A 20,616-nucleotide genomic window follows, 5' to 3' on the forward strand; every position below is an offset into this window, starting at 1 on the left:
CCGCCCAGTGTGGGGGCGGGAATGGGGAGTCCCAGCGAGGGGTTCTTCATCCTCTCCGCCTCCTGCCAACACCACGCCCGGGCTTATTTGCATTTAAAGGGCAATGCACCAAGGAAAACAGTGGGCGGGTTGGGACACGCCTTCCCACCGCGGCGATTGGGCCACATGCCTGCCAATCAGGGCGCGGATGCCCCACCCTGTGGCAGCGGAGTCCTTGGGGAGGGGGTATGGGGGAGCTGCCCCAAGGCTGGGGAAGGGGACCCAGTGCAGGAGGTGACTGGAGCCGTGGCGGCGGCGGCGGCGGCGGGAGGAGCAGTGGCGGCGATCTCAGCCACAGCAGCCTAGGCTCGAGCCCTGGCCAGGGCGGCACAGCAGACAATAACCGGGCTGGAAACTCGACCGGGCCGGGTAAGCGTTGCGCGCAGCCAGGAGCCTCCGCCTGCCCGCCGTCCGGTGCAGTCCCGCGTGCTCCGCTCTGGCCGCCTGAAGAGGGGCTCCAAGGGCTGGGCCAGTGGGCGTCCGGGCCGCCCTCCGTTACCCCTAGGAACCAGCCTTGAGGACTGGCTGGTGAGGGGCAAAGCAGAGTCCCCTGGGCGCGGGCGACCGGGGCTAGAGGGGGTGCAGAGGGCGGGCAGGCAAGCAGGATAGCCTGGGCCATGCCTCCAGGCTCTCGGGGGAGGCGGGGATGGGGCCCGCACGTGCTACCGCTCGGACCCAGGACAGGAACCGCCAGCCAGCACCCCCAGCGGTGCATTTGTAGGCCTGGAGCTCCGCAGCTTTGTTGTAGCACACTAGCTGGAACAGCTGTGTTAGGGTATTGCTCACCCCAGCGGCCCAGCTGTCTCCCCTTCCCTCCCGAGCATCCCCTGCCTCCTTCTCCTCTCTGCGGACGGAGTCAGCGCGCTGGCCTGGGCCCAATGGATACTGGCTTTGGCGTGGATTGGGCTATCCACACTGTCTGCCAGGGAGCTGAGTTGGGCCTGTGGGCTGCCCACTTACGAATGGCGGCCTTGCGGGCCCCAACCAGCCGCACCCCCTGCTCCTGGGCCTCCAGGAACATCTGGCACCCGCCCCCGCGGACAGGAGGGCTGGCAGCGGAGTTCTTGCTGGACCTTAGGTTAGAGCTGCAGCTCAAGCTAGTCCTTGGGTTAGATCTGCAAGGCCGCTTTGTCCCCACACGCCTTGACTCCTCTCCCCTCGGAGAGCACTGGTCGCTTTTTTCTCTCCTGCCTCCCGTTTAAAAATAGCGATAAGCATCGTGTTGGTGGGGGGATTTCTGTGCTAGAGGCCAAGGGAGCAATTATTGTAGTAGAGAACGCACCCTCTGGGTCTGCGTGAGAGAGCTAGAAAGACAGCCAAACCCTCCAACTTCGCAGTTACTTAAAATACACAGCCTGCTGAGCTGCTGTCATTGTCTACTGCAGACACCTCTGACACTGGCGACCACCTGACTGCAGGACTTTGCCCAGGCTCCTTGGCAAAGAGGGGCTGTGCCCTCAATGTGCTCCACAGTCCAGGTGCCCAGGTAGCAGCTGGACTGGCCCTGCAGAGCCAGCCTCGGTTTAGTCAGGCTCATCTGTCATGGCCCTCAGGGTCAAGGGGAGCCTCCTCCTACACACAAACATTTCCCTCTGTGGCTCTGCCAGCCTGCTGTATAGGCATGAATATGGGCTAGGTGGAGGGCACTGTGCTATTGGACTCCCTGCACCACCGGAGGGCATTTTAGCAGAGCCCATTCCCCACAGTGCAACTCCCTTCATTGGCCCCACCCATGGCTCAGTCACTGCACCATGGTTTGCCTCTGGCAATAAACTCTAGGCCTTTTCAAAGAACAGGAGAGAGGGAGTGACTAAGGGGCCTGGCAGGCTCCTCTTGGACCTTTGACCAGCCTCTGAGGGTGGAGAACCCTGTGGGCTGCAAAACCTGGGTATTTGAGAGGAGTAAATCCCTCACTTGGGGGAAGGCTAGCTGGGGACCTTTGTGACACCAGCCAGGACTGCAGATAATATACTATAGTCACTTCTTGCCACTTCGAGCAGGCACCAAAGGAAACCAACCCTCTATTTGCAGCTGGATATCTCCAGCTCAGGGCTGGACCTCCTCTCTGCCCTGCCTCAAACCAGCAGCCATCTAATGTATCTTCCCCATATAACTCCCTTCCTCACACCCAAACCCACTCACCCTGCACTGCCCAAATTCTTTTCCCTCTCAGGCCCCACCTCTGGGCCCACCTTCTGCTAGGTGTCTTTTCTGCCTGTCTCTTGCAACCCATAATGACCTCTTCTTTTTCAGAACTCCTCCAGGCTTGCCTGCGTCCCTTGGCCATTTGGGGGCTTAAATTATAATAGGAGGCAAACTATAATTAAGTTTCCCTGCCTCTACTTTGTCTCTCTAATATCATGGATGTCTGGGTTCTCTCAGAACCCATCAGAGGGGTAAATAGAACCTTGAACTCAGCCACAACCCCTTCAAAGCCTAGGAATGCATAGTAGTTCATGAATGCTCTAGAAAGACTTGCTGTCTTGTGGAGCTTTCAAGAAGACCTTTACCTCTCCAAGTTGCACTTGTCCTGATCCATATGAAAGTGATTAGAGAAATGATACTCAAGGCTCAGATATTTATTGAGTATGCCTAATAAGAATGGATAAGGGCAATGGGTTGCAACTACAAGAAAAAAAAATCATGATGTCTCCTTTCAACAACAAGCTCAAGATCTGTATTGCCCAGATCCCAGACTACATGTATCTTTGGTTGCTAATTCATGAGCCTAGAGACAAACTACTGTGGAGAGAGAGGAGAAATCTGTATATGCAGGGTGATCGCCCTGGAAGCTTCCAGAAAGTAGAGGGGTTTGGCTAGGCAAAGTAGTGGTATAAACAAAATTAGGAATGGGAGGGGGTGGTTGGCAGCCAGGTTGAGAGATGTGACTTAGTCTTTTCTGGTTGAGATTGTTAGATTTAAGGTAGAGAGGAGGTTGGTGCCCAGGGGTGGGGATTCCTAAATGCCAGGCTATGGAATGGGCATCTGATCTTGGGAGAATGGGAGAAAGGCCCATTGAAGAATGGAAAATTGGGAGGTTTTGATACTTCTATGTGTGTGTGCAAATATGCCATAATAAAATGGGATTTTAGAAAGAGGTCTTAGAGATTGGAAGCATGCTCTAAATTGGGACTCTAAGAGGTCACCTTTGGATCTGGACATAGAACCAAGGGGCAGCTATCTCTAGGGGGGAAGTTGTACCATGTTGGCTTCCTTTAAGCCTTGCAGGGGGTGAAGTTGAAGGAGAGTGCCTAGAAGCCCAGGCTTCTGCTGATCCCCATCCTTCCAACTGGACAGGCCTTCAGGGAACAGCAGTTTGGACTCCTGTGCTTACAAGATGGGAAAACTGAGTCCTGGAAAGCAACAGGGACTTCCTTAAGGTCACACTCCATTTAGGGATAGGTTGTTGCCTCCTGCGCAAGGGCTCTTACACTGTATCCCACTGTCTCCAGTGGCCTTTGTTCAATACAAATCTTATTAACTAACCTCTAATCTCACCTCATCCACTCCTCAAGAGTGAGAAGGTTGCTGGGTTTTGCTTGGGGGCCCCATCTAAAGAACTCTACCTCCCTTTCATGTCTATTTTCCTTCTTGGTCTTGGTCTGCAGCCTGTTGGGGGGGGGCTGAAAGTTTCAGAAGGAGGGGAGGTAGTTGGAAGAAGTTGGAAGTCCAATGATTTTCTCTTAGTATAGTGGAAGTGTTAAAAATTCCTCAAGAACTGTTGCATTTACACTCTCTGAAAGTATGTGTATGAGGCATGGGGACAACCCTGTTCCGCTTGTCCAGGGGAATAAGGAAATAAATAACAGCAAGTCTGGCAGGTCACTGGCTTGTTTGTAGAACCAAAGAGGAAAAAGGGGCTTCCAGCCCCCTCACTTACAGATAGGCTTCTTGAGGCTAGAAGAGGGCATGCCCAGTGTTATTCCAGTATTCCCTGCCTTGAATCAATCCAGGCTGAGAAACTAGGTGATAAAGGTAAATCCTCCAGAGGGGGCATTTCCTCCCTGTATCACTCATTCGTTGGTCACACATCTCACACTGCCAGGAAGTTCTTAGGGCTAATCTGAGCCTCTGGTATACATAAACCTTGCTATACATAAACCTTGCTATACATGCTATACATAAACCTTGTGTGCATGCACGTGTTTGTGCGTGCATGAGTGCATGTGTTTGTGTGCTTGTGTTTGTATGTGTGTGTGTGTGTGTGTGTGTGTGTGTGTGTGTGAGTATTTGGCAGTAAGGTTGGGGGCAGCTAGCTATTGTTGCTCCTGCTTAACAAACCATTGGAGATTTCATGGGCGTTAAACCATCTCTCCCACTCCCAATTTCTGTTCTCTGAATTAAATAATTACAGGGTTTTTCATCTCCTCTCCTTGGTCTTATTTTTCAAACTTGTGCATGTGTAAGTGTATCTCCAGGAAGAAAGTTAGGGAAACCAGAACCACTGAGAAGGTGCAGGTGCCAGCTGAGTGAGGGCACATTGCTTCTCCACGCCTCCCCTTTTGGGATTAGGGGATAATTATGGACAATGAAGAAAATAATGTGAGGGGGCTTGGTGGCAGCAGAGGCAGGCATACTGGTGCTACAGGGGCATTTGGGACCTTTTGATCTGCAGTTCTTGTTGCAGAGCCTTCAGTGCTTTCATCTCCTGCAGGTTTTTTTTTTTTTAAAGATTTTATTTATTTATGTGACAGAGAGATAGCCAGCGAGAGAGGGAACACAGCAGGGGAGAGGGAGAGGAAGAAGCAGGCTCCCAGCCTAGGAGGCCGATGTGGGACTTGATTGATGTGGGACTTGATCCAGATGCTTAACGACTGTGCTACCCAGGCGCCCCTCTCCTGCAGGTTTTTTGTTTTGTTTGTTTGTTTTTGTTTTTGTTTTTGTTTTCCCTGCTGGGCTTACAAGCAATACTAACCCAACTTTTCCAGCCAGTGCTCCTCAACTCTCCCTGCTGGGGGCTACTCAGGGAAGAGCAGGCTGGACCGGACCTGTTCTGTTCCCCCTTCCCTCTGGGCATATAGGAAATATTTGTAGGCCAGGCCTAGTGCATTTTGAAAAAAATAAAGTGTTGAGCTGGGTTCTGTAGAGGGAGGCATGAGAAGTGAGGCTGGACTGTAGTGCAGTGGTGGACTTAGCCTAACCAGTTAGGCATGCAGGCCTTCCACTAAAGCCTGGGACCCCCAAAATTACATGCCCCCACCATACCTCCTCTTTCTGCAGCCACTAGAAAACTGGACACAGTACTACCCTTCTCCTAGCTTCTCACACAGCCTGGAGCAAGCAGACCCCTAGTTCATTCTTCCATTTCTAGATGGGGAAACTGAGGCTCTGAAAAGGGAAGGAATTTGCTCAAGGTTACACAGGAACATAAAGCTCTTGCCCCTCAGTTCAAGGTTTCTCCCTCTAAGTACACTGATACACTGATTCTGATCCCCTCCCAAGCCTCGGTTTCGTTACCTGGTCTCTTACATAGGCTATGGTATATATAGGGAAGTGGATACCTGGGAAAGTTCAGGGTCTCCATTGTTCATTGGCCCAGCTGTTCCTCTTCAGGCTTTCCTTGGCTGCCTTGTCACCTCTGTTTCCATGGAGTTGGCTCCTCTTATTCTTCACCTGAACTGGGTGGGGGGTCTTTGTTGTCACACTTGCTGGGTTAGTACTGACATCATAGAAGCCTTCCTAAGCAGGCATGGCACCCACCTCAGATATGTTCTTCTCTAAGGAGGTTTGGGAGCCTGAGAGGGGAGTAGCAAATAGATGGCTTGGCTCCCAGAGCCCCCATCATTCCAGGCAAGCTGGGCAGGGAACCTCAGCAGCCTGAGGAGAAAGTGGGGCATCAAAAAGGCTCACCAGGAAAGCCAGTTTCTAGGAAGAAGTGATGTCTGGGTGACCATACCTACTACACTGGAGAAGACCCTATGTATTTGGGGCTAAAGGATAGACAAGTGAGGCTAGGAAACCTGCAAAGGGCATGCAGGGAGAGTGAGTCTTGAAGGTCAGTGAAAGGGGTTTGACCCTGATCTTGTAGGCGGTGTGTAATAATTTGGTAAGTAGAAGAGTGATGCACTGAAATCAGGGTTGTAAAAATGAATCTGGCAAAGGTGTGGAGGAGATGGAAGAAGGGGAGGGAAAGGGTGGGATTTCAGTGTTGTGGCAGGTAAGGACCAGAGGCAGCTCAGCTAAGAGGCTTGTATCATCTTCAGAGAACATGGGCTGGCAGCTGAGGAGCTAGAGTAGAGAAGGTGGCTGCAAGAGGCCCCATCACAAGGGTCTTTTATTGAACTTCTGCTCAGTAACTAGAGAGCAATCTACCCTTTCCATTTATCATCTCAAATTCTTGTAGTGATCCTGCATGATTGGATTTCTACATTTTCTAGATAAGGTGTTCGAGTCTCAGAGAAGTTAGGCCAATTTCTCAAACCCCACCACTTGTAAGGGATGAAACTGGCATTTTAGTTCTGGGCTGACAAACTCCAGCTGAGTTAGATTTCAGTTGAGCCAATGTTGTTTGCGCTCCTGCTCTGTGCTAGATGTAGTGACTATAAGATGAAGGAGGGTCCATTTGAGAGAGATGAACAGATAGACCAAGGCCTGCCAGAATGAATTACCCTTGGCTGAGTATGTTAACTCATTTGAGCGGCTGGTGGTGGGCAAATGGGAACCAAGCAAGAAGGCCCATTTTGGGGTCTGTGCTGCATCTAGAGGTTATGAGATACCCACTTGAGAGGAGGTGCTCCTTAATAGTAAGGCTGCAAGTTAGGGGACATGTGGTTGCAGGGGTAGCTTGGATATAGCTCTGCCAGCAGTCTGTATAGCTTCACAAAAGGATGCCAAGTGAGGCAGCACTTCAGGCCCTGAACAAATGGTTTTGAGAGTGGACATTGGCTGTGGGCTTTAGAAATGGGTGATTCCGGTTCCACATCATCTCATAGGTCATTTTCTTTAAATAATAGCTCAAATTCTGCATCTTTGTCCCCAGTGGCAAGTTTCTGTTTGAACCTTTTTTACCCCCTCAAACTTATCTCCCAAGGAAAAGGAGAGTAAAGGAATGTGTTCCACAGCTTGGGAGTGGTGGTGGTGGAATTGCTGATGAGAAGAGCAGCCACAGTCTGGGTTGGCAGCCCTTGTATTCTGAAGTCAGCACGCTTTCTGGAATGTGCTAGGTGGGGCCAAAACAGTGGCAGCCAAGTGAGGAATGGAAGTGCTTCAGAGAAAGCTCAGCTGGGCTAGGAGGGGTGCAAGGGGAGGGGGAGATGATGGCTTTCAGGTGTGAGGGGAAACTGTACAGTCCTTGCTCTCAGTCTTCCTCCTTCTATTGGGAGCTAGCCCTGTGCAGCAAAATGGCATTGGAATGGGGACTCCAGCAGCCTGGGGGCTGGTGTGGCTTTGTCTCCATCCCACTGTGTGAACTTAGGTAAGCCTTTTCCCAAGTCTAGATAGTCCTTTTTTGTGACAAGGTGATGAGGAGTTAGCATCTCCCACCAGGACTGATTAATGGATTGCTGGGAATGGCAAATGGGAGGTAAGGGAGTGGGGAGTGCTTTGTAAACTGGTAAGTGCCCCATTGGGTGAAAGGTGCCTGTTGATTTGCATTTCCTTTGATGTTGGTACATTTAGCTGAATTTGAATTGTTGATCTTTCTGGCCTAGGCTACAGAACCTGGCTAGTTGAAATTCCCAGATAATCTGGAACTACTAGCCAGTAGCTGACTGGAGGCAACATTTTAGGTCCCTGAATATCAAAGGTTGGCTAAAAGAGCAGCCTGCTGTGAGATAACTACATTTACCATTTGGGGCAACTGAGGCCCAAGGAGTTTTGGTGACTTACAGAAACCAAGGGGTTTTGCTGCTGGAAATTGTCCAAGTATAGTTTAAAGAAAATATTTTAAAAAATTAGTTGCTATGTGTTTGAGCCTCTGCTATATAATGAATTTTATTTGGTATACAGATATACATTTGTTTTGTTCCTTACAATAGTTTTAAGAGGTAAACACTCTTAATAGCCTCATTTTCCAATTGAGGAAACTGAGGGAACTTGCTAGATTTCCCCCAGGTAGGCAGAGCTGATTATAGTGCAGAATGGTCTGACTCTTGTTGCGGGAAGGGCTCTCTATCCTCACCACTGCTTCCTTAGTTACCATGCCCCCATACACAAGGGCAAGATGGGCCCAGAGTAGGCTTACCCCCAGGAAAACTGCTTGGTAGAGGTCTAGGGAACTGTGATTGGTTAAGGTCAGGCCTCTGGAGCTACTGCATGAATCCATATACTTCTTCCCTGAACTCTACGTTGGCTGAGCTAGCCCCAGGAAGCTGAGCTGGGAGCAAAATATGTAAGGCTCTGGCTGCAGCTGTTTCCTCCTAAGAAGGGTTCCTGGGGCAAGTTTGTGGCTGGTCTCCTGCTTGTGTTTTGAGAGGAAGGGAGGGGAAAAAAAGCTCTGCCCTGAAGCCAGCCTTCCACTGGTCCCAGCATGGCCTGAGGCTGGTCCTGGGAGCAAAGATGGCCACATCCCACTCCCTGCCATGATAGCAGTAGCTGCAATAAACAGCCCCTGCCAGGGGCCACAGAGTAGCCTTAGAGTGTTCCCTTACCCACCAGTCCACGAGAAACTTAGCCACACAAGTTGAGAAACCCAAGGGTTGAGGGGCCCTGCATTTGGCAGGACCACTTCCTTGGCAGGGACCATAAGGGAAGTCAGCTCCAACCTGAAAGGGTTATAGGGTCTGTCCCTTGCAGTCCCCTTTGCCTTCTACCCCACTTCACTCTCCTGGCCAGTCAATTCTATGGTCCCAAATAAAGGCACATAGCCCATTGGTGAAGGACAACACTGGGACCAAGTAAGGTAGCAAGGAATGTGGAGAAGGGATCTGGGCTAGAGGTAGCTAGGTAGGGCTGGGGATACCAGCTATGGGTGATCCCTTCTACCTCTTGTTCTACTGTCTTGGGGAGACATAAGCATAGACATTATGGGTGGCTGTGGGGAGGTGCATGGCCCTGGGAAGGACAAGGTAGGGAAATGGGAGACAACACAGTTTCAAGGCTGGTCCTTGCCAGCAAAGATGACCCTGGTCCTAGTTAGGAGGAGGGCCTGAAGTTGTAGGGAGAGGATCCCAGTCCCAGAGATACCCCTGCCTAGTTCACCCACTCCCACCACACACATGCTTTTTAAACTGCCCTTAGCAGAGGACTTTGTATAAATCCACACTCCTGTTTTTAAAATCCCCTTACACCTGGCTCTTCCTCAGCATGGCCAAGGCAGCTGGTCCCGCAGGCTTCCCACAGTGAATGCCTTTCCCAAACAAGTGGCCTTTTACACATGGCCTACTACTTCCTAAGAAACTGGGATCTGACTTGGAAGGTGGTAATAATAACAATAATGTTAACCTTTCCCTTTTGCACTGCACTTTACAGTTTACGAAGTGTGTTTGGTGTCCATTATCTCATCTAATTGTCACACCACTCTAGTGATCTCCCATTTCATAAGTGCTCAAGCCTCAGAAGGGTGCCTTGGCCTGTTCAGGGTCCCCTGGAATGGCCTGGAACCCAGCCCTGCAGCTTATGGCTCCTTCCACAACACACTGAAGATTCCTGTGGCAGGGAAGGGGACAATGCAGAAAGTAGTGGGCTGGCTTTTACCCTAGTGGGTAAAAGCACCCTTGTGCTCTTGAGCACAAGAGCAAGGGTAAGAGAAGGCCCACAGAAACTGCCCTCTAGGGAGGGCATCGAGGTTCTGGAAAGCAACTCTCTTTAAGATTCAATTTGCCTAATCCCTCTGTTCACAGGAACTCCATCCCTAAGCCCAGCAGGGAAATTCAGCCTTCTATCCACAAGGATGTTTAGGCCCATAAGGTTTTTCACTTGGCCCTTGGTCTTCCTGATGCCCAGCCATACATACTAGTCTCACTCATCTCTTACCCTAAATCATTGCGATTTCTACTCACTCCTGTATGACAAGGCCCAGATTGAGTGCCTTCTCAAGGCAGCTTCTCTGAACCTAGGGGGTGTCTTTCTGCTTTTCAGATTTATCCTGGGATATGATAACAAGGTATGAAAAAGGATATTCCAACATGCATCTTAAGATGATGGCTCTTCTTTAAGACTTTTATTATGTTGTGTCCTACATATAGGACCCTTTCCCTATTAGCCTAAGAACTCCCCCAAAAGTACTAGCTAGGGGTTCCCCCTTCTTGGCCTACCTTGTAGAACTGAATTCAAAGTCTATCACTTACCAAATGTTCAGGAGAGGTTTGTTTCATAAAACAAAGGAGGAGCTGAGCTGGAGCAATATCATGTAAAAATATGTCATCCAGGAAAAAAAATTACCTGAGCAAATAACATTACACATCTCTGCAGAGAAGGGATCAGATATCTTTTCTCTTTTATTTTCTGGATAACCAGCCATTATCTTGCTCCAACTTTAATATTCAGTTATGCAGAGTGCTCCTGATGGAAGCCTGGTCACACTGATGATTCAAGTGTGAAGCTAAGCAAGGCACAAGGCACAAAATTAATGTTTGCAGGACAGGATCAGGGGCTCCAGGAGGGTTCCTCCAATTAGGTCAGGGGCTAGTTAGCTGCCAGTCTCTCTACACCCCCAGTGCTGATCCATAATCTTCCACTGCAGGTGAATATGTGAGTCTTATTACTGTTGTAACCAATTATAGGGTTGATGTGCTGGCAAACTACTCCAGAGACACCAGCAAGCCTTCCCTGTCTCTTTCTGGCTCCCAGCAGTTGTTTTACCTCCTTTCTTTACCCTAGCTCCCTGTCTGCTGGTGGCTACCCTGCAGAGAGGGGACACAGTGGTGAGGAACTTTCCAGGGATAGGTCATTAGGTTTTAGCAGGCTGGTCACCAATCCATCTGTCAACCAGCTGGGGTCAGTAGAATGAATGTATCAGATTTGGGGTGGAGGACATGTGTTGGGGTAGGTGGTGGATAGTAATTTTTATTCCATCTCTGTAGCATTTGAATGTTTAGAGGATTGGGAGCCTAGACCAGAAAGGTGTGCTTTGTACCAGGTTTATTTATTTAATAACTGTTGAGATAACTTCTAGGCCAGGAACATGAATCATGTGGAGTTATGCCTTCAAGGAGTTCCCTTTCTAGATAGGGAGCTACATGGGGGTCAAAATAATGAGGGGAGTGGAGAAGAAATAATTTGCCTCATGGTTCTAAAGTGGAACATGGGGGTTCCAGTTGCCAAGAGCCACATTAAATTTTTTTCCCAGCAGAAGAGTCAATAGAGTCTGACCTAGACCTCACATAACCACTATGAGGGGGAAGTATTGCTAGGCCTCTTGAACCAAGGATACTGAAGTCTAGAGAGTGCCTTGCCCGAAGGCCACCATGTGCTTTTAGCAGATTCTGGATTGCAGCTCTGGAATGTGGATCTGTGAGGCTCCTATTCTGGGCTTCTGAAGGTCTGAGCATGCACATGTAGGCAATCTAGGGAGGCTGTGGGGAAGAGGTGAAGCTTCAGGTCTACTTTTCTTTCTAGCCCCAGGAAAAATGTCAGTGAGAACCCCAACTAATGTGAAATTGAGGCCTGGATCTTGCAGAGCCCAGTGAGGACTCAATGGGCTGTTTTGCCAGATGGTTTTCAAAAATTCTGTGTCATCGGAGCTGACCTCCCTGCTGCCTTTCCTGCCTCCCCCTCCCTTACCCCTTTGATAATTCCTCCTGCAGTCAGTAGGACAACTGGGCATTTCCCACATCTACAGTTCCCCTTGGCCAGTGTTCAGAGCCTAGGGTGGCCTAAAGGGAGTAACCCAGTGAGGGGCTGGGGTGATTGCTGTCTGTTGTTCAATGCAGGACTTTGTTGCCTTGGGGCCCAGAGAAGGCTGGCCCAGCAAGCCAACCATATGGAATGCATTAAGGTTTTCCCTACATTTTCTTTTACTTTCTTTCTGGTTCCACTCAAGCCTGAAATAACAGACACCTGTGAAAACAAACCCAGCCTGGCTGCTAGCTTACCAGTACACTCTCTCTATCTTTGTTTTTCTCATCTTCTCTAGACCCAACTGGGATGCTTCCTGACTGATGATGTTATAACAGTGCTTGGAAGGCAGAAGGCTGCTTTTTCAGCTGAACATACCTGAGTTGTCCCTATCACCATGGAGACTGGAAAGGATGAAGCTTCTCAGGGCAAGGGAGCAGTAACCTCTATAGACACCCAGGACCCAGGGGCAGAGAAAGGAGCCAAGAACAAGGCAGCTGAGATAACAGAAGGGCCAGTGTCAGAGCCATCCTCATCTGGCCCAGGTAGGCTGAGGAAAACTGCCATGAAACTTTTTGGTGGCAAGAAGGGCATCTGTACCCTGCCTAGTTTCTTTGGAGGGGGGCGAAGCAAAGGTTCTGGGAAATGCATCTCCAAGAAGGGTCTTAGCAAGAGCAAGACTCATGATGGCCTGACTGAAGCAGCCTGTGGCCCTGAAGACATTGTCAGTGAAGGAACCAGCTTTGCCTTACCCTTGCCTGAATCACCCTGCCAACTTCCCAGTTCCCAGAGTGCCCATGGGGTTTTAGAGACAGGCTCCAGATGCAAGACATCTGTGGCTGGAGCCACAGAGAAAGCTGGGGCTGTGAAGGCTCCCTCTGCACCCAAGCCAAAGAAAGGCCTGAAAGGCTTTTTCAGCAGTATCCGCCGTCACCGGAAAAGCAAGGTCTCTAGGGCTGAACAAAGTGAGCTAGGGGCCAAGGGGCCTGAAGGGGCCAGAGCCAGGCCTCATGAACGTGTGAGCTCAGCCATTCTGCCCCATACTGAGGATATCCTCCAAGCCCCCAGAAAGGAAAATGCCAAATCCCAAGATGCTCCTGGACCAAAAGTTTCTTTAGTACCAGAGTCTTCTCCAGCAGTCACTGAGAAGACAGGCTTTAAAGATCCAGAAAAACCCAAGGAGGCCTATGCCTCAGCACTTCTGCAACCCAAGCCTGCCTCTGAAGTCAGTGGCCCAGAGGAACCCCACAGTCCAGAAACAGGGCAGAAGGTGGTGGCAGAAGAGGTAAATCCACCAAATGGCCCTGTTGGGGACCAGCTAAGCCTCTTGTTTGGGGATGTCACATCCCTGAAAAGTTTTGACTCACTAACAGGTTGTGGTGACATCATAGCAGAGCAGGACATGGACAGTATGACAGACAGCATGGCCTCTGGAGGCCAGAGGGCCAATCGAGATGGGACCAAGAGAAGTTCCTGCCTGGTGACCTACCAAGGAGGTGGGGAAGAAATGGCCTTGCCGGATGAGGAGGAGGAGGAAGAGGAGGAGGATGAGGAGGTGGAATTAGAGGAGGAAGAAGACGGTGTCAAGGAGGAAGATTATGACTTAGACTATCTGTGGGCAAGTGCCCACATGTACCCAAGGTCCAATCTGAATTTGGGCTACCATCCCATCACATCCCCAGGCCACCATGGCTACATGCTCCTTGACTCAGTTCGATCTTATCCTGGCTTAACCCCTGGGGACCTTTTGACTCCTCAGAGCGACCAGCAAGAGTCTGCCCCCAATAGTGATGAGGGTTATTATGACTCCACAACACCTGGATTTGAGGATGATTCAGGTGAGGCCTTGGGGCTTGTCCACAGAAATTGTCTGCCCCGAGACAGCTACAGCGGAGATGCCCTGTATGAGTTCTATGAGCCAGATGATAGTCTTGAGACATCCCCACCTGTAGATGACTGTCTTTATGACCTCCATGGTCGCAGCTCTGTGATATTTGACCCCTTCTTGAACTTTGAGCCCTTTTCTTCCTCTCGGCCACCTGGGGCAATGGAGACAGAGGAAGAACGGCTAGTGACCATCCAGAAACAGTTGTTGTATTGGGAGCTTCGGCGAGAGCAGCTTGAGGCCCAAGAGGCGCAGGAAGCACGTGCCCGAGAGGCTTACACCAGGGAGGCCTATGCCCAAGAAACTCATGCCAGGGAGACCCATGCCCGAGAAGCTCATGTCAGAGAGGCCCAAGCCCAAGAGGCCTATGCCAGGGAAGCCCAGGCCCGAGAGGCCCATGCTCAAGAGGCTCAAGTCCGAGAGGTTCAGGACTGGCAGGAGAAGCCCATCACGGAATATCAGATGAGGCCGTTAGGCCCATCAGTGATGGGCCTGGTAACAGGGGTGTCAGGGACCTCTCAGACTTCCCACCGGGGAACCACCTCAGCTTTCCCTGCCACTGCAAGCAGTGAGCCAGACTGGAGGGACTTCCGTCCTCTGGAGAAGCGTTTTGAGGGAATCTGCTCTAAGAAAGATCAAAGTACCTGTCTGATGCAGCTCTTCCAAAGTGATGCTATGTTTGAGCCAGACATGCAAGAAGCAAACTTTGGAGGATCTCCAAGGAGGGCCTACCCTACTTATTCACCCCCTGAGGAGCCAGAGGAAGAGGAGGTTGAGAAGGAAGGGAATGCCACTGTGAGTTTCTCACAGGCCCTTGTGGAGTTCACCAGCAGCGGGAACCTCTTCTCCAGCATGTCCGGCAGCTCTGACTCTGACTCGTCTTTCACTCAAAACCTCCCTGAACTGCCCCCTATGGTGACCTTTGATATCGCTGATGTGGAACGGGATGGGGAAGGCAAGTGTGAAGAGAATCCTGAGTTCCACAATGACGAAGACCTTGCAGCATCCTTGGAAGCTTTTGAGCTGGGCTACTACCAGAAACACACTTTCAACAACTACCACAGCCGATTCTACCAAGGTCTGCCCTGGGGTGTGAGCAGTCTCCCTCGCTACTTGGGACTGCCTGGCATGCACCCTCGGCCTCCACCTGCTGCTATGGGCCTCAATAGGAGGAGTCGATCCCTGGACACGACTGAAACCTTGGAACTGGAGCTCTCCAATTCCCACCTTCCCCAGGGATACATGGTGTCTGATGAGCTTCAGGCTCAGCAGGAAGATTCAAATGAAGAAGAAGAGGAGGAGGAAGAATGGGGCCGAGACAGTCCTTTGTCCCTTTATACTGAACCACCAGGGGCCTATGACTGGCCTGCCTGGGCTCCCTGTCCTCTCCCAGTGGGGCCAGGCCCTGCCTGGATAAGTCCCAGCCAGTTGGATGCGTCTTCTGGCCAGTCTCCATATGGGCAGACAGCCTGTTGCATACCTCCTGTGGCCATATCAATGTTGCTGTCAGTACCAGGGCCAGAGCCAAGGGCACCTGGGATATCTAGGCCTCAGCTATCTCGGCCTTCACACCTACCCCTGCCCATGGTCCCTTGTTATAACCTGCAGCCACAGGCCTCTCAGAATGTGAGGGCCAAGCCTCAAGATATGCTGCTGCCCATTGATGAGCCCAGTTGCTCCTCCAGTTCTGGAGGCTTCAGCCCCAGTCCTCTGTCCCAGGCCAAGCCTGTGGGCATCACTCATGGCATCCCTCAGCTGCCCAGGGTCCAGCCTGAGCCCCAACAGCCTCAACCCATTCACTACAGGGCTTCCAGCCTTGACATGTCAAAGGAGATGGCTGAGCAAGGTGCCTCTCTCCTCCTCCCCACCAGTTACTCCTCCACTGCTGTGAATGGAAAGCTAGCTGAATAGTCATCATCTATTCTGGAGTGGGGGCATGGGGCCTGAGCATGTGAATGGGGATCAGGGGTTGGGCAGAGGGGTGGGGGGATGGGGGTTGCTATTTAACTTGAAAATCCTTTTGACCAAGGAAAGCTTCAATGAGTTTTTGCCTTTGTTTTCCCACTTCCCTCATCTGCCAATCTGTGGTCACATTCGGCTTGAGTACATCTGCCCCAGGAGGCTGCTGCTGCTCTGTTGCTCCAACTTTTCATTTTGGGGTTTCTTGCTACCCATACAGGGTTTGGGATGCTGTAATTTTGTGCCTATTCCAGTTGCCCAGTTAGTGATTATATATATAGCATGCATCCTTGACACAGGCTGAACCCTTAACACCCCTGCCACCCCCCTACATACAGTGAATGAGGAACCACTGATGAACAGCCAGGTCTGCACTGCTTCCCACTTGAGGACAGGGGCTTGTTTGCTGTTAACAATGTGAAATAATGGTACAGATTCTCCCCACCCCCACTCCCTTCACTCTTGGCATAGCTGTCACCATTACATCAGATGATTATAATCTATCCACCCCAGCTAGCTGTCCTTAGAGAGGATCGAGTAGCATGTGTCTCACTGCCTATTGCTGTGGACTTTGGCATTATAACCAGATGGGGGCCTTTTAACCTGGTCTGCCATAGCTTGGGTTAAAGACAAAAATGCTGTCCCCTTACTGGAGTGATCAGATTCATTCAGTTGCAAACAGAAGACAAAATAGTGTTCTATTGTAGATACTGCCATAAGGCTGGAGTTGTGGAATGATAGGATTTTTTTCCTTCTTCCTCTCTTAATCTTGTGATGTCTGAGTTACAGACACTTTTGAATTTTTGTTTTACTCCAAAGGAATTTCATAATCTCATCACAAGAAACATATTCTTTTAATTGAGATACAGGAAGAGAAGCGGCCTAAATTAGGCTTGGCTATAGGGGGTCAGGGTTTTTGCGGGTTGCAGGGGAAGGATAGGAGAGGGAGGTCCATTTGTCCCTGCTGGCAGGAGAGAATTTTAGACATTGCAGAGCTCAAGGTAACCCAGCTTCTTAGAAGAGAAAATTGTTTCTCCCCCCAAAGCAAAAAATTCCCTTAATCCTTGCCCACCCCTTCATTTGGGTGCTATAAAGAGGCTCCAGAGGCACCAGGCTAGCACTCCCAAAAGACAGAATACCAAAGGCATCTAGGCTGCTGTTCTGGTTCTCTAAAGAGCTTTCATCTAATTAGCCAAGTCCTTAGCATCCAAAAAGACCACCCTTCTTGAGAGGAAAGACTGTGACCTGCCCTTACTCTGCCAAGCTGCAGGATTCTGATTTGCATGGCAGTTGCAGCCCTTTATGGAGTGAATGGTACACTCACTTTTCCATCCACAGTTTTCATGTTAAACTAGCTTGGAAATACTGGTGAAGAAGAGTTGTTGTGAGGAAGACATTGCAACAGGCTAATCTAACCTGGCTCAACCTCTCAATCACCAATAAGAGAGGGTTCCTTTTTAATTTCTTTATTGGAAATATAATATGGAACATTTTTTGCCTGGATGTTTTGACCCAAATTATAATCCTTGCCTCCCTGCCCCTGTCCCTTACCCCACTTATCTCCATGCCTATTAAGAGAAGAGGTCAGCAGGGCTCTTGGGGACAGAGGCTATTGGCCCCCTGAGTCAAGGGGGCAAACTTTATGGCAAACTTCCCCTTGATCAGGGAATGTATTTGTGCTGGTTTTTATCACTATTTCTCAGATTGGGGTTGGTAGTGCTTCTTCCCACAAAGAGCAAACCTGTCTGATAAAAGCTTCACCCCTGGAAGTACCACATGACTTTGTGTGGCACTAACACCGCTGTTCAAGGGAACCAGACAAACTCTCCAGGCTAACTCTGTCTGCATTGTGAAGAAATACATAAGTCATGGAGTTGAAGAAAGAAAGCATGAGGAAGGCTCTCCTCACCCCAAGCACAGTATTGCTGGAGAGAAATGCCCAAATTCCAACCATCTGGCCTCTTACCAAAGCTGCCCTAGGAGGGTGGGGCTGAAATAGGCCTGGCTGTTTGTCAGGAAGTAAACACCGAATGCCTTTACAACAAGGGAAACCCGACTACTTGCCTCCCCTCTCTCTGCTTGTCCTTCAGGGCAGTTCAAGCTCCTATCTGTATGTAAACTGTGCCAGCCACAGCAGGTAGTACAGCCATCACCAGCTTCCAGAGCCTGCTGGGCCTCCAGCCTATCTAAGAAGAGAAAAAGTAGATGGTTAGACTTTGGCCAAGGGCAGAAACCTGCTGTCAGTGAGAAGAGGGCAGTAAGAGAGGTGCTGAGAGGAATACGCCTCTGAGGGGAATAGTCATCGATCATCCTGACACACTTTGCTGGGCTTTGGAAGGTCAAATACAAAGTAGGGCCTAGAACTGAGCAACATCTCATGGTTTGTACAATATTGCTGCCTGCAAGTTCTTTCAATATCCTTGCCAGCCCAAGGACAGGATCCTTACCACCAGAAGTGGGACAGTCAGGGTGCATGGCTATAGAAGCAGGCTCCTTTGACTCTCACTCTATATCCAAGCAGTTCATGGCCAAATCCCAGCTGCAGCCTAGAAGAGGAAGGAAGATCTAGCTGGGGACATGTGGTTGATGGTAGCACAGGCTGACACTGGGAGAGCCAACAAACCTCCAGGCCTCTCCCCAAAGATAGCCAGTGCTTGCTTGGCTGGCACCAGATATTCCCTGAACTACTAAAGGTGTTGATGTCAAGCCCACATATCTTAGGCTGTGACCAGATGAACACCATGTCTACATTGTGAGGTCCTGGGATAATGCTTCTGGATGTGATTTCAAAGGAAGATACAACTTGAGAAGAGATGTCTGCTGTCATCTTTCTACCCAGCAGGCTTATATAGTGCCAGACAGCTCTGATCCTGGGAATTCTCAGATGAGACCAGTCTTTGGGGATCCAGTGACTGTGGATAGAGAAGGCCAACTAGCAGGCTTCTTTCAGGGCTGCCAGTTTCTCAGTGCTTTAGCAGCTTCAAGGAAGCCCTGCTTTGGGGCACTCAGCTTGGGCACATGTCCATAAGCCTCCTGGGCCAAAGGCTTTGGTCAACACTAGTCTCTTCCTTCTCAATGCTGTACCAAGCAGGGAAGTAGCTTTCTACACCCAGGGTGTGTTCCTCTCATCCTGTTGCCAGCAACTTTCCCACCCTTGCCAGTGCCACCACCCCACCCACCCTCGGCCCCTGGGCCCAATTGCTAGAGGGAGGCATGGGGGATTTAGCAGGGAGACTTCAAGTTTACCCACGTGTATGTTACATCCAAGTTGTTTTTAATATATATATACATACATATATATATATATATATCAAAAGTCAATTTTCTATTTTTGTATTGTTTGCATTTTATATTCATGGAAAACAATGTTTATCAATTGTTCTTTTCTGATATATTTTATTTTTAAGTGGTGCTGTTTACAGTTTTAAACAAAACAAAGTTGACACAAAAATTGCTGCTGCTTGTGCAGAGGGCTGCCATCTCAACCGCCTAGGGTCCTCCCTCTTTCCCCTCTCCTCATCCCAATGTATCTCACTGTTCATCCCTTCCCTCCATGATAGGGACAGCAAAAGATGCCCAGGTACTATGACAAATGCCAGGTGATTCAGGCATAGAGAACCTGGTAGATAGCATGTTGTTTATGGCTTTACTTTTTCTTTTGGGCCTTGCCCCTTCCCTACGTGTAGACCTTCTGGAAGTACCCATCTCTCCTCTTTCTCTCTGTCCTTTTTATGTTTTGTGCTTTCATTTTGAAATGAGTCCCCATGTTGTGCTATTTGTCATGTTGAGTTTCTCCAAGGGAGCATTTTGGGGACACTCTCCACCCAGTGGGGGAGGACATGGAGTTTCTATCATGCCCTTTTCTACTAAGACGCTGAGGAGACAGATAGCAGTGATGCTTCAACCACCATGAATTAATTGGCCATCTCATTGGGGAAACCCTTGCATGGGCCTTTCCAAGAACTCAGTTGACATTTGCCCAGAAGAGATGTTGGAGAACTCCTTGACCCCTCTTGCTGCTTTGGGGGTATCTCTCCCCCTACCACAATTTCCCCTTCCTTGTTCTGCTCCCGTTCACATACAAATGGTATTATGGGGGGACCAGTGACTCTCACGGTAATGGCTTGCTGGCCTGATTCCCAATTTTCTGTCCTACAGTCACTCCAAAGAAGAAAATCCACATGGCATGTATATGTGTGAGGGTTGGGCCTACTAAGAGGCAGGGCTTTAATTATTATTCTTATTACTATTGGTGCTTATTTTCCCTGCTGTATATGGGGGCGGGTGGAGAAGAAACCAGGAATGTATATTTAGATCATATTAAATAAAATGGCTGGAGGAACAGAGGGAAGAAATTGGTAACTGCAGCACATACTCACCCCAGCTGTAAGAGTTTTTTCTCTCCCAGTGTAAAATGGGGAGCATGGTCCTGGGATGTGCCCTAGCTTCCCCTTCCTTATCTCTGAGTCATCACATAATTGTCTGGATTATGACCTCTCCAATTCTAGCTCTCACTGACACCTGGATAACTTGATGCACTGCCTATTTGTTACAACATATATTTCTTTTGCTGAATGCTAATAAACTGGGTTCAAGAAGGACCTCTCCCCCCGTCACAAAAGTGCATTCTTGTGGTTTGTTCCACAGCAGCATGCCTGTGACCCACGGTTTGCCCTTGAAGGGAAATGGAGAAAGCAAGGAGATTGGCAGGGGTGGGGGTGGGGGTCATTCATTGGGGAAACAGAGCCAGAGCTGAAAGTAAAGTAGAGGAAACTTCAGTTCTTCATCCAAATCTTGCCCTGGATCTGTCTGATGCTGTGTTGGTAAACTCTCCATCACACTTTTCACATTTTGAGAACTGCCAGGGGCTGGTTAGCCTTCTAAAATTAGCCTCAGTTCGTGCAAGTGTGCTGGCATCCTCACCAGCCAGGGGGCAGAGTTATGGACCTCCTACTGATGGCTCCATCTAAAGGATAATACTAATGGTGGGACTCTCCAGCCAAGCTGCAGGAATGACA

At 49.8% G+C, this 20,616-nt stretch overlaps 1 protein-coding gene across 1 annotated transcript; it reads left to right on the forward strand.

The window, feature by feature from the left end:
* The first annotated feature begins 255 nt into the window (after window positions 1-255).
* AMER1 (APC membrane recruitment protein 1) lies at window positions 256-20,294 on the forward strand. The gene is made up of 2 exons (XM_045792159.2): window positions 256-408; window positions 12,053-20,294. Exon 2 carries the CDS (start codon window positions 12,152-12,154, stop codon window positions 15,548-15,550), a length of 3,399 nt encoding a protein of 1,132 aa, XP_045648115.2. The 5' UTR covers window positions 256-408; window positions 12,053-12,151; the 3' UTR covers window positions 15,551-20,294.
* The last annotated feature ends 322 nt before the right edge of the window (window positions 20,295-20,616 follow it).

Source organism: Ursus americanus, chromosome X, assembly GCF_024610735.1.
Source record: "Ursus americanus isolate L20-20 chromosome X, mUrsAme1.1.p, whole genome shotgun sequence".
Lineage (NCBI taxonomy): Eukaryota > Metazoa > Chordata > Mammalia > Carnivora > Ursidae > Ursus > Ursus americanus.

Coding starts and splice junctions, on each gene's coding strand:
- AMER1 (XM_045792159.2), top strand. CDS start 12,152: ATGGAGACTGGAAAGGATGAAGCTTCTCAGGGCAAGGGAGCAGTAACC.